This window comes from Vicugna pacos, chromosome 4 (assembly GCF_048564905.1).
Source record: "Vicugna pacos chromosome 4, VicPac4, whole genome shotgun sequence".
Lineage (NCBI taxonomy): Eukaryota > Metazoa > Chordata > Mammalia > Artiodactyla > Camelidae > Vicugna > Vicugna pacos.
In genome coordinates this window covers 24807659-24825016 of record NC_132990.1, presented here as the reverse complement: position 1 = coordinate 24825016, position 17358 = coordinate 24807659, and the positions used below count along the sequence as shown (strand labels likewise).

At 42.5% G+C, this 17358-nt stretch overlaps 1 protein-coding gene across 5 annotated transcripts in view; it reads right to left on the bottom strand.

Annotated features, from left to right (window-relative positions):
* The window catches only part of FREM1 (FRAS1 related extracellular matrix 1), a 175955-nt gene that overhangs the window by 88310 nt on the left and 70287 nt on the right, over window positions 1-17358 (bottom strand). For all 5 annotated transcript variants that reach the window (XM_072959410.1, XM_072959409.1, XM_072959411.1 and 2 more), the window contains exons 8-13: window positions 14961-15092; window positions 12506-12850; window positions 9033-9175; window positions 4353-4549; window positions 3532-3622; window positions 1913-2080 (exon numbers count right to left, since the gene is read on the bottom strand). In XM_072959410.1, coding sequence (XP_072815511.1) covers window positions 1913-2080; window positions 3532-3622; window positions 4353-4549; window positions 9033-9175; window positions 12506-12850; window positions 14961-15092 — 1076 coding nt within the window. The remainder of the gene's footprint in view (window positions 1-1912; window positions 2081-3531; window positions 3623-4352; window positions 4550-9032; window positions 9176-12505; window positions 12851-14960; window positions 15093-17358) is intronic.

Sequence of the window (17358 nt, the reverse complement as noted above, 5' to 3'; positions counted from 1 at the left end):
CTGCTGGCCTCATGTTGTCCTGAGTGACATCAGTGGTAGCCCACGAGGCTAAGATCCAAGAAATACACTTTGCCCCTAGATGATTTTTTAAATACATGTGTATTTTAGGACAACTTTCAAAAACTAAAAGCATAAGGCTAATTTGCTCCCACCCATTAATCATTCACTTCCCAGTCCCGTTTCTGGAACTTGAGGTTAGCGTGGCGCCCGGATCGCCTAGTGGTTATCGCTCAGCCCAGCTCTCTGTGAAAATTTCACTCCAGGCAACCACTCTCCTGACTGGTTTCACTGAAGCAATTTATTTAATTTTATTTCGACTGTTCTCAGTTCTCTAAGGCACTGTTTCATTTGTCCCACACACTGCAGAAGAAAGACAGAAACCACTAGGCCACTTGAGCCTCAGGTCCTAACTATTCCATCTACCTTCAAGCGACGGAGGAAACAGTTCACTTCACCCTGTCTGGCTTTTTCCACAGATCATCTCTTTCTAGCAAGAGGCTGAGACAAGTCTGCACTAAAAACACCACCTCCACCACCAAAAACTCTTTCTCTGTGATTGTTCTAGAAGACACGTTAGCTTTTTCCGATGCTGGTCTATTTCAGGGCATGCAGCTCATATACAGAGAAGGAAGGTCTGAATAAAATCTAACCAAATTAACAGACATTCTGAACTATTTTTTCAACAGAGAATGCGATCTGGTCCCTGACAGGGAAGGAGGCCGAGAACAGAGCTTAGATTCTTTTGTGTGAGTTCTTGGGCCCCTCCTTTACCCAAAATTGTAAGCTCAGAGGCCTGAGGGGTCAGGCCAGTGAGGTAAATGAGTGTTATGAGTTGGGGGCGGGGGGACTTTGGTGACTGGAGAACGTGCCCTGTCCAACTGCTGCAGGGGGTTGGGGGGCAGGAGTATATCGGCTCGGTGTTGCCAGAGCTTCCCAATTTTCAAGGGAAGCCAGAAATCCAGACGGGATCCGAAACCTCCCGATGTTCTAGTGTTGGCCACTCATCATTTTAAAATACTGGTTAGATACATCAGAACAGCTCCGTGGGTTGGGTAAGCCCCTTCCTTGGCCCCTCGGGGTGAGACCCCTGCCCCACGACTCTCAGTAAGTGCAGAGATGGTGAGGAGGGAGCAGGAACAGGAACATCGCTGCTCTCCGGGCTGTGTTCCAGGCGGGGACCTGGGAAGGTGGCTCATTCCTTAGGGATGAGACGTGTGCTGGTTCTAGTCCCCTCCGGGTCCTAATGAATGGGTAATCACACTTTGTCTTTCCGCTGTGGAGGGGAAAAGGCAAGCTTAGGAACAGCCACGTTAGTTACCTGTAGCACTCTCATGGGGAGCCGGCGGGGGCGGGGGCGGAACAAATTCTTGCGATGAATCCCAGCCTCGCAGATAAGATACACAAGGTAGCACCGCCTTTGTAGTTTGGTTTTAATGAGAGACTCGAAGGCTTTCAAGCTTATACAAACATTGAGGAGGGGAACAGGATAGGATGCAAGGGCCTGGCTTAACTCATTTTGGAAAATTAAAGAGCTTATTTAGATTACAGAGCAGCATAGCTGGCCTGCGGGGAGAGCAAAGGAGCCCAGCTGGTTGCTAAGAGACTCCTAACTTAATCCCCTTCCCCTGATCAACACGTGAAACTCAGCAGAAAGGAAAGGAAATGAAAGAGATTTTGATAAAGCTTTGAAAATAATGCCAAATCTAGCAACTGGAAAATACCACCTTTTAGACAGAAAGTCCCATGGGAGGTGAAGGACGCCCCACCCCCCTTTTTTCCCTACACTGTAGCTGGAAAATAAAGTTCTTGGAAACAGTCTAAAGAAAAGGTAGCATTTCGAATAAGTCTTAAAAATCTTTCTTTCCTTAGGTCTTCCCTCCTTTCCATGTCTCATACCAACTTTCATACGTACCTCAGGGGCCTGATTGTCCACCGGGAGAATCGTGATGTTAAAGCAGATGCCGTACAAAGTGCCGCCGCGCTGGTTACTGACAGAAAAGGCAACCTGGGCGTGTCGGGGACGGGGGCCTATGTCTTGCGTGGGAGGCATGTAGGCCACCTTCATATAGTTCACAGCGTGCTGCAGAGCAAATCAAGAGGGCCGTGTGGGCACCGGTGTGCAAGGACCAGGGACTTCTAGAGACCGAGGTCTAACGGGACCCGCCGTGTTAATGCATATGGAACGCTGTCAATGCCACCATCATCCCTCTGAAGATTCTAAAAAGCTCTGTCTTACAAATGGCATTTTCTAAAGTCCGGCGGGAAAGGAACAAGAGAAATTAGGTAACTATGTCAAGGGCTTGACACCAGGCAACTCTGTAAAAGATAGGAGACCTGAATTTCAAACCAGCTCCACCATAAAGTAGTGGTATGATATTGGGCACTCTACTCAAACTTGAGGCTCCTCTGTGTCCTTACCTACGTAAAATGAAAAAAATAATAAAATAATAGTACTTAGCACATGGGTTGACATACTCATTTAAACCTCCAACTACAGTGAGATTCAGCACAATTCACCCTAAACCACAGGGGTAGCTATTGCGTAAGCACTCCGCACCATTACTGTGACCCCAGTGGGGTCTTCGGAGTGGAGGCCACAGGAGTAGGAAGAGGGCTAGTGAAGGATCTTGGAAGGCAGTAGATACTGTGGGTTGAATTGTGTCCCCCACAAAAAAGGATGTGTTGAAGTCCTAACCCCCAGCACCCCTGCACGTGACCTCACTTGGAAATAGAGCTATTGCAGATGTGATTAGTAACGTCAAGGTGAGGCCACACTGGAGTGGGGTGGGGGGCCTTAATCCAGTTCGACTTGTGTCCTTATAAGAAGAGAGAGACACAGGGTGAACACAGACATGGGGTGACAGAGGCAGAGAGCGGAGTGGTGGTCTACCAGGCAAGGAATGTCAGAGTGCTGGCAAACCACTACACGCTGGTAAGAGGTAAGACTCCCCAACAGGGTTTTGGAGGATGGTGTCCCTGCTAACACCTTGAGTTCAGACTTCAAGCCTCCAGAACTGTGATACAATACGTCTTGGTCCTTTTAAACTACCTAGTGTATGGTACTTTGCTATGGCAGCCCTAGGAAGGTAGCACAGTAGGATACTGGGTAAATCGAATTTGGTGGAATAAAAATATATGCACCAGGTCCCTAAATCAGAGCCCTAAACCAGATCATCTTTCTCTAGCAAGAGGCTTAGACAAGTTTGCTTTAAAAAAAAACATACAAAAAACTCTTTCTCTGTGATTGTTCTAGAAAACAGATTACCTTTTTCAGATGCTGGGCTACCTAAATCAATGCAAAAGACTGTGTTGACCTTTAACAACATTTTGCAATCATATCCAGTTTAAGCATTTTCAAATAGATGTCATGTGTTTAATGGAAATGTGGAAGCGGAAAGAATACAGACATCAAGTATTTGCTGCCTGTGACAGGTGTCAAAGGCCAATGTTCTTGACAGCAACGCTAGGGTGCCATACCTTCTCAGAGAACACTTCCATCGTGTTTCTCAACATTTGAGTATAGCATCCTACCTGACTGAATGACTTCAACCCAGGAGCTGCAGGATTTTTGATTAGCTTTGGTATGCTGTCCGCCATAAATAATTTTCCAGCATCCAGATGTCTAAAGAAAAACACAAGAGAACACATCAGCTTATTTTCCAGGTAAGAAAAATTAAATCAAACAGCCCACAACCAAATTTTCTAAAGCTAAAAGAGTTCAATGTAGGAAGAACTCAAATGTTCCATCTTTATATTCTCTTTTTATATCAGGGAGGAGGTGGTGGGGTGGTTCTAACTTTAAGTCTAGGATCGTCAGTGCTATTCTCATCGTGACCACAAAAAGTACATACAACATTTCTGCGCTGACATCATGGAAGGGAATCTAACTACAGTGAGATGTAGTTAGACACCCCCCCTAAAAATGTTTCCCCATTATCATATAGTACACGATACAAGCCTCAGGTATATTCATGCCATCTTCTGGATTGGAATCATAGAATATGACCATTTTGTGGCCTGCAATATCTAAAAATGTTATGAAGACTCAATAAGTTTCACTAAAATTAAAAAAAAAACACACACTCGGTTTAGAAAAGGGGATTAAAGACTGTTTAAAGCCTTCCTGAGCTGAAGACACTACAAGCTGCTTGTCACTTAGCAATTAATACAGCTTCTGAAGTGATGTATGAGATAAGTTTGAGATTAGAATAAATGCTGAGTTGACTATCAGTTCGTGTCTGACCAAGAAAGCAACCAAGCCACAGTACAGTATTATATATTGACACTTTTGATTCAATCCTGGATCCCAGCCCTCAACTAATAGCCCAGGTGATGACTTTTCATAGAGGTACCTGTGGCTGAAGGGGAAAAATGGAGGCGTTGTAATTGTGTAGAGCAGCTCCCTGTCATGTGATTCCACATCTACAAAATGTAGATGCTTCTTAGTTATGTAGGCCACCTCGGTTTCCTTGACAACCAAATGCCGAGAAACTCCAGGAGCCTCTTTTGGAAGCTGGTCATCCACCGGAGTGATATGGATTGTTACTACCTGGAAAGAAATTATCTGTGCCATTAATTTGAAATACCAAAAACAAAACAAAACAAAACCAAACCACCAAGAAAAAGCACCCCCACTGTCATCCAGTCACAGTTAAGATGATTTTCAAAAACTGCCATTTAAAACATACTTCTACTGAAATAATTCAGGAGCTATCAAGACCATAAGCCAAAAATGGAACATTCTCCACCCATTTTTCATTTTAGTTTAAGAACAAAATTGTCACAGTTGTAGTTCATGCAGTCAGAGTGCTACTGAAGGGGGATGTGATACACGAAGTATGTTCCTGGTTTTATTTCTGCATCTCCCCTTCTCCAACAACCTGTGCTTCCTCTACCGCCCTCTCCTCAGTCAAAGATCCTGGAAACCCTGACAGAACTTTCGGTTCCTCTATCTCTACCCACGTACAACACCTCGCCAAGTCCCAGAGTTTGTACTTAGAAAATTTTCTAAACAGTGACTGCACTCCACTCCCTCCCCAGCTGTCACTCCCCCTGCTCCTGGCCTCACTCCAGCTCTCGTAATTTCTTCCCTACATTGTCTCAACAGCTTTTCATCAGCCCTAACTCCACTAACTAATTTGACTTTTCATACCTCTAGTGTTATTTTTTTTTTAAATGGGGGTACTGGAATTGAACCCAGGGCCTGGTGCACGCTGAGCATGCCCTCTATCACTGAGCGACACCCTGCCCCTTCTGGTGTTATTTTCTAAGAAATGCAAGTCAAATCAAGTTACTTTCTCTTAAACCATCACCCAGGAGGGATAGAATTATTCAAATTTCTTAGCATGGTATTCAAGACCCTTCACTGTACAGACACACTCTACTTTTCAACTTTATCTCTTACTTCCTTTCAACACACGCCCAGCACCCTGGCTGCCCTCCACGGACCCAGTCCCAGACCCCAAACATGCCTCCGTGCTTTGGATCCCACTGCTCCTTCAGTCTGGAGTGCTTTCCTCCTGCTTTTTGCCACAACCTGAGTCTTTCTTACCCTTGAAGGCTGCTCTTGATATGTTCTTCAGTTTCTCAGTTGGAATTAATTGCTCCTGAATTTTGCTTATCCCTAGGCAAACAGCACTATTTCATGGTCTTGTGTTATTAGTTAGTAGTTTATATGTCAGTTTCTCCTCGATCGAAAGTTCCGTATGTCAGGAGGGTCAGAGTGTGGTGCAAACCACAGGGAATTTGGCAGTGGACAGACAGTTCAAGTCCTGAGTCTACCACCAAGTAGTTATTGATCTTCAACAAGTCACTCCACTTTTTTGAACTTTAATTTTCTTATTTGTAAATTAAGCATAATATCAACGACCTAACAGAATTTTCTAAGGATCGAAATATCACCATGTATATAAAATGTCTGGCACATAGTACATGCTCAATAAATATTTTGTTCATTTCTGTAGCTCCACCATACCTGGCATAGTATTTTGTAGGTAGGAGGCACTTTGTCGGCATTTGGTAACTGAATGAGTCAACATGCCCTATTTGTGATTCTAAGAATTTTCTCAAACATTCACAGGTTTGGATCTTGCAAGGGGACACAGACGCTTTACCAAACAGGTTTTACCATCACATTTATTTCTTTTTACAATAATCCACAAATGATTGTGAGAAAACAATTCCTCTCTCTTGAAACAGTACACTGGCTTGGCATCGTGAGTCTCTGCACACCTGATGCGTGAAAGTATTCTTACTCTGGCTTTGATTTATTTTCATATTGTCACTGAAGCACAGATCAGCAATGCCAGTTTTTCTAAGATAATGATGTTCCCAATACCCAATTTGAAAATGAAGAGAATTTCTTTTTAAATTAACACACGGCAGAAACTCAAACATGGTTAAGCTCTGGCTATGATACAGGAAAGACTGGAACATCAGCTCGGCCGCCTACAAGCTCTGCTGCCTGGGGCAAATCATTGACCCCTCTGGGGCTCCATTTTTCTCTCTGTACATTGGGAATGGTAATGACAGCTATTATAGTGAAGTGTTGTCAGGATCAAATGAGATAGCTAATAGCACAATGAGTACCCGGTAGTAGGTGCTCAATAAATTAATTCCCTGTCTTCATTCTTCATTACTTTTACAAAAGCATACAGCATATATACAACTCCATTATGAAGCATTTCAATAATTAAAAACTAAAGCCAGTTATCAAAATAAGGAACACAATGGCAGTCATTTCTCTAGTCTCCTGGAATCTGTGTCAGGATTTTTTTTTCCAATTACAGTTTTTTGCTAATCTACAAAGTTCAGAAATTCTCTCTGGGACCTACCAGGCATGGTGTGAATCAGCGAGGCTCCCCTTAATTGCAAAACTGGATTTAATAAGGAAACAATAGTTATTGTGCCTTCAAAGAGACCATTTTCTATGCTAATTTATTCTCCAATGTGTTCTTTGTATAAGAAGAATGTACAAGCAGGCTTTTTCATACCCCAGTAGTAATTCTTGGTGGGCACATTTTTCAACATGCGTTATGATCGCCTAAGTTGATGTGTCTTTACATATTTATGCATGTTCCAATAATTACTATGTGTGTGTTCTGTGGGTGAAAAAAAATCCTATTTTAACAAACTCCATCGAGAAATAAAGTATTCTCATTTTACTGAAATGTGGTTGTTAAAAAAAAACAACCTAATTAAATACCCATCCCAGGCAGAGGAAAAGTAGCGCCCGTCCCACTCCCTGGGCTCTTGCTCGCTGGCTTCCCCTGCATGCCTCCAGTCTACTTACGGCCACAAGCACTCACAGACGGATTTGTAGGGAGTCAGAACATAAAGTGACAAATCAGCCTGTGAAGTAACAATGACTATGAGCATCTGGCTCACCCTGTGATATTCCACTGGCTGGAGGAAGCCTTTCTTGTAGACCTGGGTTCTGGACCTCTTCTCTGCCCTGAGCTTTGATTCCTGCCTGATTCCTTCTTTTGCATCTTCCTTTGAGATTATCCAGTGCTGTTTCTCACCCCCAGGAATGATACCCGATGCTAGTTTTGCCCACTCCACCTTCTGTTCGGATATTCTGTAGAATATAGTCTGACTTCTGTGCCAAGATTTTAAAATAATTCTGTTTCAATAAAGTTTTCATTACTGTGGTCTTTATTATAGAGGGAACGGACATCTGTATTTCTGGGTATGAAAAATATGAACCATAAAGCATACAATAGCAGAAAAGTAAAAAGATGTCCTAAGTTTTCTGTTTTTAAAAAGACCCAGAGTTTGCTAAAAGTGATATGGTATTCTAGTCAGAAATACAGCTCAGTTTGAATGCATACAACAGAAGATTTAGAAATAAATCCTATTACTAGTATCCATTTTGGGTTATCAAGTCAACTAAGGTCTCAAGCAAAAATCTAATCTAGAAATGGCATAATTATATACACTGATGAAAAGAGGAGGCTGCTATTTGTAAAGGAATTGATTTTTTTTTTGTCAAACAGATGATTTGAGAATTTTCTCATTCATTTTCCATTCCTTCTCAACAGGGATCACCTAATTCCTCAGTTTCTGGGCTCTCAACATCATTCTTCCTGATCACCCCCTTTTGCTACCTTTGTCTTGGCAAACAGATGAATAGCTCACCATCTATGCATTGGCTAACGTCAGTGACCACGACAATATGAGATTATATTATATAGCCAACAGGGACACATGCTTTAGTCATTCTAAAACAGGTTCAAAATTTGCTTTGATCCCCAAACATGCTAACTTCCAAGATAATAGGTTTTAAATGCCTAGTAGAAAGAACGATATATGGTGGGTGACATTGATTTTCAGATGTCTTTTTTCCATCCCTACCACCAACCATCCTCTCCTTGCAAGGAATCTACCCCTTTACGGTTGCTCAGACTCTTCCTTTTCTGTCATTTTTACAGGATGGTGGTTCCTTGCCTATTTTTGTATTCTGTATGTTTAAATAATATCCTTGAGTGGTAGTAAAACTGTGTTCTTCAAAAGCAATAATAAATAGTAGTTATATTTATGAGGACTTACTATGCGCTAGAAAGTTCTCAGTACTTTTTATGTATTAAGTCACTCACCCTCACAATCACTCTTTAAGGAAGTTGTTTTACCTGTTTTACAGGAGAAGAAACTGAGGTACAAGTCAGTTAATGTCAAGGACAAGAGAAAAACATGGGCAGTCTAACTGCAGAGCCTGTAATTTTAATCACTAAATGTAAAAAAGTCAGTGTTTCTTCCTAAGTGTTATGATGTGAGCAAATTTTCAGAAATGCTCTGTATAAAAGGGTCCCCGGGTTAAACAATCTTGGAAACATGGCACACATGGAAATGTACATAACTCTTTGGAAAAGTAAATGATGGAGCAGTTACGTTGCAAAGAAACTGACTCAATTTTGCTTAATCCATTGCTCCTCAAACTTTGAAATCTGTTCTCATGTAGTTTCTAATAACATCTTCCAGAACTGATATCTGTGCACAAGACTTTGGGAAATTGTTCAGAGGTAGACTCTTACCTGTGGCACTGAGAGATTTGGAGGTTCATGGCTGTCCCCCAGGACAAATTCAAATGAATCTTCAAAGATCTCTCCACCAAAGTGACGATAGTAAATGATGCCATTGAACAGGTCCCTCTGAAGGAAGCCAGGGACAGGATAGCCTATGGGGTCCACAAAACACCACATACTTTTATTAACAGCCTGCCAGGTACTGCGGTATATTAATATTGGATTTATCTTCAAAAGTACTCCCTGCTTAGTACATTGTATATACCCAAGGAATCTTTTTTTTTTTTAATTTAAGTACAGCTGATTTACAATATTGTGTTACTTTCAGGCATACAGCAGAGTTACTCAGTTATACATATATTTCCAAATTATTTTCCATTATAGATTATTACAAGATATTGAATATAGTTCCCTGTGCTGTACAGTAAATCTTGTTGCTTATCTATTTTATCTATAGTAGTTTGTTCAAGGAATCTATATTAAATGCTTTATATCAAAGCTTTTAAGTAATTAAAAAATCTGTCTTGATATATAGAAAATTGGCATTAGAAAAATATTTTCAAGAAACATTGATCAGCCAAGATGTGGAACACAAAGACCCAGAGCTCACCTCCTCTCACAGACATGTCAAAAGTACAACTATTTGCAGAACAACCAACGAACAAGACCAGGACCTACGAGAAAAGATCTACAACTAAAGACATAAGAAGGAAATAAGACGGGGGTAGGAAGGTTTGGGTTGCGATGTATTCAGTCCCATACCCCCAGTGTGCGATGCACGAATGGGAGAATAATTGCAGCTGCAGAGGCTCTCCCACAGGAGCGACAGGTCCAAGTCCCATGCTGGGCTCCCCAGCTTGGGGGTCCTGCACCGGGAAGAAGAGCCCCCAGAGCATTTGGCTTTGAAGGCCAGTGAGGCCATTTTTGGGAGTCCCAGAGGCCTGGGGGAAACAGAGACTTCACTCTTAAAGGGCACACAAAAAAATCTCACGTATTCCAGGACCCAGGGAAGAAGCAGTTATTTGACAGAAGCCTAGATCAGACCTGCCTGCTAATCTTGGAGAGTCTCCTGGAGACACAGAAGACAACCGCAGCTCACCCTGAGGACACAGACACTGGTGGCATCCATTCTGGGGCGTTCATTCTACCATGTGGACACTGGCTGTGGCAAGCACCATAGCGAAATCTTCCTTCCACCTGACTAGGGCCAGGACCCAGCCCTGCCCCAGCCAGCAGGCCTGTAAGCACCAGCGCTGAGATGCCTGAGGCCAGCTAACGCACTGGGTGGGGGCACAGCCTCACAATCAGCACACAGGCTGCCTTAAGGCCTGCAGAGCCAGCAGCCCCTTCTGGGCATGGCCCTACCCACCAGAGATCCCAGGAACCACTGGGGGGCCCCAGCCCCCTCCAGGGAGCCTTCTATAGCCTCCAGACAAGCCTCACCCACCAGGGGGCAGATACGAACCACAAGAAAACCACCACGCTCCATAGCCTGTGGACCCCGCCTGCCCACCAGTAGGCCCGACCCTGTGTTGGGACCAGCTGGGCCACGCCCCTCCTCTCCCACTAGCAAGGCAACACGGGCTTCAGGACACCCTGGACCCTGCACCCACCTGTGTCAGGAACTGGTCTTACCCACCAGTGATCCAGCACCAGCTCTGCGACCCCTGGGTACTGCTACCAGACTCCAGGACCCAGCTTTGTGTGCCACTGGCTTCGCCTACCAGGGAGCAGGGAATTGGAGCCCCTGGACCTTGACTTTGCCCACCAGGGAGCAAGCACTAATCCCAAGGGTCCCTGGAGTTCCTCAGTCAGCTGCCTCGTAACCCGGTCACAACAGCCAGCAACGAGCAGCCTCTGCATCAGGCAGGGCCTGGCAACCAGCTGGATGAGGGGCCCACCAAGCCTACCAAGACTGCCCACATGGTCAGCCTGGAACAAAGGAAAGACTCACAGAGCCCTCAAAGGGAGAGCCGCGAGCATGTTGTTCTGGTGCCGAAAGGGGAGTGCACTTCTGGGACACATACGGCATCTACAAAAGGCCACTTCTGAGTGTACATGGAACATTTTCCAGGAAAGATCACATGCTAGGCCACAAAACAAGCATCAGTAAACTTTAGAAAACTGAAATCACATCAAGCATCTTTTTTGACCACAATGGTATGAGACCAGAACTTAATTACAAGAAAAAACTGCAAAAAAAAAAAAATGTGGAGGCTAAACAACATGCTACTAAACAACCAGTGGATCACTGAAGAAATCTAAGAGGAAATTTTTAAACTCCTGGAAACAAATGGAAACGAAAACACAATGATACAAAATCTAGGATACAGCAAAAGCAACTCTGAGAGGGAAGTTTATAGAGTTATAAGCTTACTTGAGCAAACAAGAAAAATCTCAAATAAACGATCTAACCTTACACTTAAAGGAACTAGAGAAAGAAGAAACAAAACCCGAAGTTAGCAGAAGGAAAGAAATCATAAAGATCAGAGCAGAAATAAATCAAATAGACTAAAAAAAATTAGAAAAAAATCAATGAAACAAAGAGCTGCTTCTTAGGAAAATAATAACAAAATTGATAAACTTCTAGACAAACTCATCAAGAAAAAAAGAGAGGGCTCAAATCAATAAAATTGAAATGAAAAAGACGTTACAGCCAACACCAAGAAATACGAAGGACCAGAAGAGACTACTATGAACTATATGCAAATAAAATGGGAAACCTAGAGGAAATGGGCAAATTCCTAGAAATGTACAATCTCACAAGAATGAAGCAGGAAGAAACAGAAAATGTGAATAGCTCAACTACTAGTAATGAAATTGAATCAGTAATTTTAAAAACTCCCCAAAAAACAAAAGTACAGGACGAGATGGCTTCACAGGTGAATTCTACCAAACATTTAGAGAAGAGTTAACACCTATCCTTCTCAAACTATTCCAAAAAAAATGCAAAGGAAGGAACAATTCCAAACTCATTTTATGAGACTATCCTCACCCTGATACTAAAACCAGGTAGAAATATCATAAAAACAAAATTATAGGCCAATATCACTGATGAACATGATGTAGAAATCCTCAATAAAATATTAGCAAACTGAATCCAACCATACATTAAAAGGATCCTACACCATGATCAAGTGAGATTTACCCTAGGGATGCAAGAATGGCTCAATATATGCAAATCAACCAATGTGAACATCACATTAACAAAAGGAAGGATAAAAATCACATGATCATCTCAAAGACGCAGAAAAGGTATCTGATAAACTTCCAACATCTAAACAGATAAAACTCTCCAGAAAGTGGACATAGAGGGAACATACCTCAACCTGATAAAGACCATACATGACAAACCCACAGCTAACATCTTACTCAATGTGAAAAACTAAAAGCATTTCCTCTAAGATCAGAAACAAGACAAAGATACCCACTCTCACCACTTCTATTCAACACAGGATGGATCTTGGCTGTCTGGGACTTACCTATCTGTCCTGGCCCTGGCTTCTTCATGATCTCTCCAGCCTGTGGGGGTTTTGTGACATTAAAGAAGATGTAGTCATCACTGGAGTCCATGTCTGAAGCTCTCAGCATGGAACCCTGGATCAGCAGGGTCTGCCCCTCCTCCAGTTCAATCACAACGTTGGTTACGAGGAACGGGGGACTGTCGTCTTTGGGCAAGATGTTGATGGGAAACTTATGTCGGATGCTGTGCTGGCCATCGAATATCCTGAAGACCACAAAGTCTTTGGTGGAATCGCTGTCGTCATGGTGATATCGAACAACTCCAGCCTGAAGATCAGCCACAGTGAAGAGAAACCCCTTGCCCCCTGATGGAAAGAGCAGAGGTGGAGCTGAATGAAAAAGGGGGTGTGGAGGCAGCAGGTTAATGAGAGCAGCACTGGAGGAGAGGGCATTAAGGAAAGTGGTTCAGCCAATACTTCCCTTCCCTGGAAAAATCGGAGATTGTTTCGTGGGCTCTGGGGCCCCACAGACATGGATTTGGATACTGACTGGAAAACTTATTAGCTGGTTGGACTTGGACAAGGTATTTAATTTACTGGAGACTCATCTATAAAAAAAGGAATAATAACACCTACTTCATACTCCCTTGTAAGGATGGGAGAACTCAAACAATACTATACCTATTATAAGTTTCAATTACTCTTCAACCCATTGCTATCACCCTACATGGCAGCACATCTTAGACGAGTGGTCCTGAAAGAGCAACATTACAAATGCAAGTTCTCAGGCCCTACCCCAGACCTAGTGAATCAGAAATTCTGGAGGCGGGGCCCGGCAACCTGTATTTTACCAAGCTCTCCAGGAGTCTAATGCATGCTAAGTTTGAGAATCACTGGCTTAACGACCAAGAGCTAGAGCTCTGGTATCAAATGGCCTGGGTTCAACTCCCAGCTTGGCCACGTTCTAGAATTCAGACAAGTCAACTTCTCTAAGTCTCAGGTTCCCATGTGCAAAGTGAGAATAATAATAGCACCCTGCTTCATAAATCGGACATGAGATGAAGTATGTAGAATGCTTTGCACAATATCTGGCATAAAGTAAATGCTTAATAAATGTATGCACTCTTTCCCACCTCCTCTGAGCCAGACCATGATGGCATTTTGGGCTATGACTCTCCACCTCATTTCTGCTGTATTGATAAGCACTGCTTCCCTCTTCACAAACTATTGCAGTTCCTGATGGCAGGTGCCCAAATGCTCTCCCCACACCACTTCAGTTTTATGGATTAAACATTAGTACAATGGACACTATAAGTTACTTGCCCAACAGCCACTCTCTGCTTCTTTCTCACTACTAGAAGTCTGGTTTTATTTGGAATGGCAATATGACCATTTAAAATACTCAGTTCCCAGACTCTGCTGCACTTAGGGAATATTATTTAACTTCCTAAGAAATATAATTGAACTTCATTATCAGGCTCCGGGGACAAGTTGTTAAATAGAGCACAATTAGATGGCATAACTTTTTTTTTATTGTTCTCTCTCTTTCTTCCTTCCGCTCTCTAGTGCTGATTAGAAGCCTGGAGGTGTAGGTACCATCCTGTGACCAACAGCAGAGCAGAAAAGAATCACTGGTATCATGGATACAGAATACCTACCTCTAGGCAACTTGTCATAAGCAGAAAATAACTCTTGAATTTTTAAGCTGCTGTAGTTGGGTTTTCCTTACACGCAGCTGAACACCCATCCTAACTGATCCATCCGGCTTAAGCTAAACTCCCACTGTCCTGGGATTAGGTAAGAGAATTTATCATTTTATTTTTGATTTCGGAATTCCCTAATCACAAATAATGATAAATAAGAGGTCTCTTACTACTTTATAGTTAGGCAAACTAAGAGGATAATTGAATTAAATCCTCTGAGCTCACTACAAGGAATGGACTATATTATCATTAAGTATGGATATGTTTATTAGGACCATTACCTTATTGACTATCATCCTTACAATTATAATTAAAACTATAAATTCATTTCTTTTAAACTATGGTAGCTGCTACTAATAACACAATAGCATAATTATTACTAAAGAGTTCTTTTTTAAAAAAATGTAAGTTTTGTATTTTTCAGTACATTTCTCTGAAGCAGAGAAATGAAAAGGCTATGATTTATCTTTGAACTGGGATCAGATAATCAGTTAAGGAGTATATTTAGAAGGAGCCCTATGTGGCTCCAGGAAGAAAAACTGAGATTTAAATGATGACTCAAGTACAAAATACCACTCGTAAATGGACATCCATTGATTTGAGCATCCAAATACAAAGGCCAATGGCTCCCAGATTTCCAGATTTTAAGAATATGATAATTCATTTAGAAATGGAGCACAAGAGATGCTATATATACATCCTGTTAAGTATGATTTGCTTTTGGAGAAAATACTTCTTGGGTTCTTCTCTAGGTTAGAAAGCTGATCCTCCACCTCTTAGGGTAAGCTGCCCGTGGTGCAGGCCACCCACAGTAACCAGCTGGACGTCATTAATGCCATCATTGTCGACAATCTGAAACTGCTCCCAGGTGATGGCCCGAGACTGTCCCTCCAGGAGATTCAGACCTGCAAGAGAAAGCAGAAAAGTGTCCTGGGAAGTTCTATGATATGCCAACATACCCACTTTAACACAAGATGAATGAATTTTCACTCACAAAACTAGCTAAAAATTGTATCTTCAAAAGTTTCTTAAGAAACTAGAATTTAGCTTTTGAGTAATATTTTTACTATTAGTACTACTAACCTCCGTCTGACAACTGGTTCCTTATGATATATCGTTTAGAGGTAAGATGATGCCAAAAATAAATAGTAGGAGGAAATAACAGATGTTACATTCACAGTGGCCTCCAGTTCAGAAATGTCCACAAGGAGTTTTTCAAAGGCAGCATTCATATATTTTAAGTGGGCAAAAGAGCCAGAAGTGCTTTTACTTATAAATTATAAGAGCGTAAGTATCCCACAGGACAGAAAATTAAAGTGGCTAAAGATACAAATACAGAGCTACTGAGCTAGGGGACTGTTTAATGGTGTTAGGCAGGAAGTGTCTGACACTCTGTAATAGGGGCTGTATTTCAATCTAGACCCTAATAAGAAGGGACCTTTGTAACTAGAGAAATTAAAGATAAAACTTCTCCTTGGACCCAGCATGCTGGAGAGACTCTGGGGAGAGAGAGCGAATGCTACCCAGAGCAGGAACACAGATTCCAGCCTGAACACTCCAGGCAGAGCCAGAGAGCTGTAGCATCACCAGCCATTCCCATTACCCAGCAGAGCTGGGAGTCAGCAGGTTGCAGAGACTCTCGAAAAGGAGCGAAGCCTTTTAAAGAAACAAACTGATAAAATTTAAAGACAGTGCAGTGGAGGACCCACTTTTAATGCTTCCTCTCTAGTGTGCTCAGTTTTCCCTGCCTCCTAACATTGACCATTTGCCTACTTTTCAGCTGAGGCAGTCCCAAGGGGGTACCCACAGTTCCCACACAGTTGTAAAGCTCGGGCTGCCACCATTGGCTCATTGTCTGATACTGCTGCCCTCAAGTGCCCGCACGGGTGAAGACCAGGTTGTGGTGTGACCTTCCTTGTGACCATGGCCAGGTCCCACACCATGGGACTCAAGGAGTTTGTGCAGTGGCTGCTGAGAAGAGTCAGGTAACACAACCTGGGCATGTGGGAAGTTAACATCCAATGAGGCAAACTGACCAACGTGAGACAAGAGATGGAAGGAGCTGACAGGCAGATTGTGCACCCTTTCCCAACTCCATCCCTGACTCTTCCCTCACAGAGTGGTTCCACCTCCTTCTGGAGACATCAGCCCTACTGAGCAATCAGCTTCATTTTCTGGTAAAGCTATGACCGGCTCAGTCACACCACCTTTTAATTTGTCACCCTTACTCTTGTTTGCAGTACAGAGTTAGTGCATGTAATCTGAGATGTACAGTATATTGATAGATGGAAGGAAGGAAGGAAGGAAGGGAGAGAGAGAAAGAGAGAAAGAGAAAGAAAGAGAGAGAGAAGGAAGGAAGGAAGGAGGGAAGGAAGGAAAGGAAGGAAAGGAAGGAAGGAAGGAAGGAAGGAAGGAAGGAAGGAAGGAAGGAAGGAAGAAAGAAAGAAAGAAAGAAAGAAAGAAAGAAAGAAAGAAAGAAAGAAAGAAAGAAAGAAAGAAAGAAAGAAAGAAAAGAAAAGAAAAGAAAAGAAAAGAAAAGGAAACGGACAGAGGGAGAGAAAAGGAGGGAGGAGAGGAAAGAAAAAGGAAAGAAAAGAGAAAGGGAGGGAGGAAGAAGGGGGAAGGGAGGGAGACAGAGAAGAATTGAGAATGGGTAGAAGGAAGGGAGGCAGGGAAGGAAGGAGGGAGGGAGGACAAGCACATATAAAGAGTCTCTGTGGCTGGTAGTATGGGTTCTGAAGCCAAGAGTGCAGAGCAGAGTACAGGACAAGGCATCGTGGGGTGCGGGAGAAGAGCAAGCAATAACCCCAGAAATTTACACGGTAAGATCTTAATGGTGGTTATGTTTTCACGGTGGAGTAATGAATGATTTTTATTCATCCATTTTTTATTTACTTATTTTACTATGCATTACTATTTATTCTATTTATTGTGCTTTCCAAGTTTCCAATGATGAACTTATATTAAGTTCATAATAAATAAAATTCTATTTTAAAAAGGATTCTGAGGTCCAGTGCCGCCAAAGGCAGATTTGGAGCTCTTCTAACAAGCCTAGGTTTCAAAGGTGACACATACACATGTTATTAAGTCTCTATGCTCAAGAAATAATCTAATTAACATGTGATTATGACTAAACTTTAGATTATCAATTCCTTCTTTTCTCTTGTTATC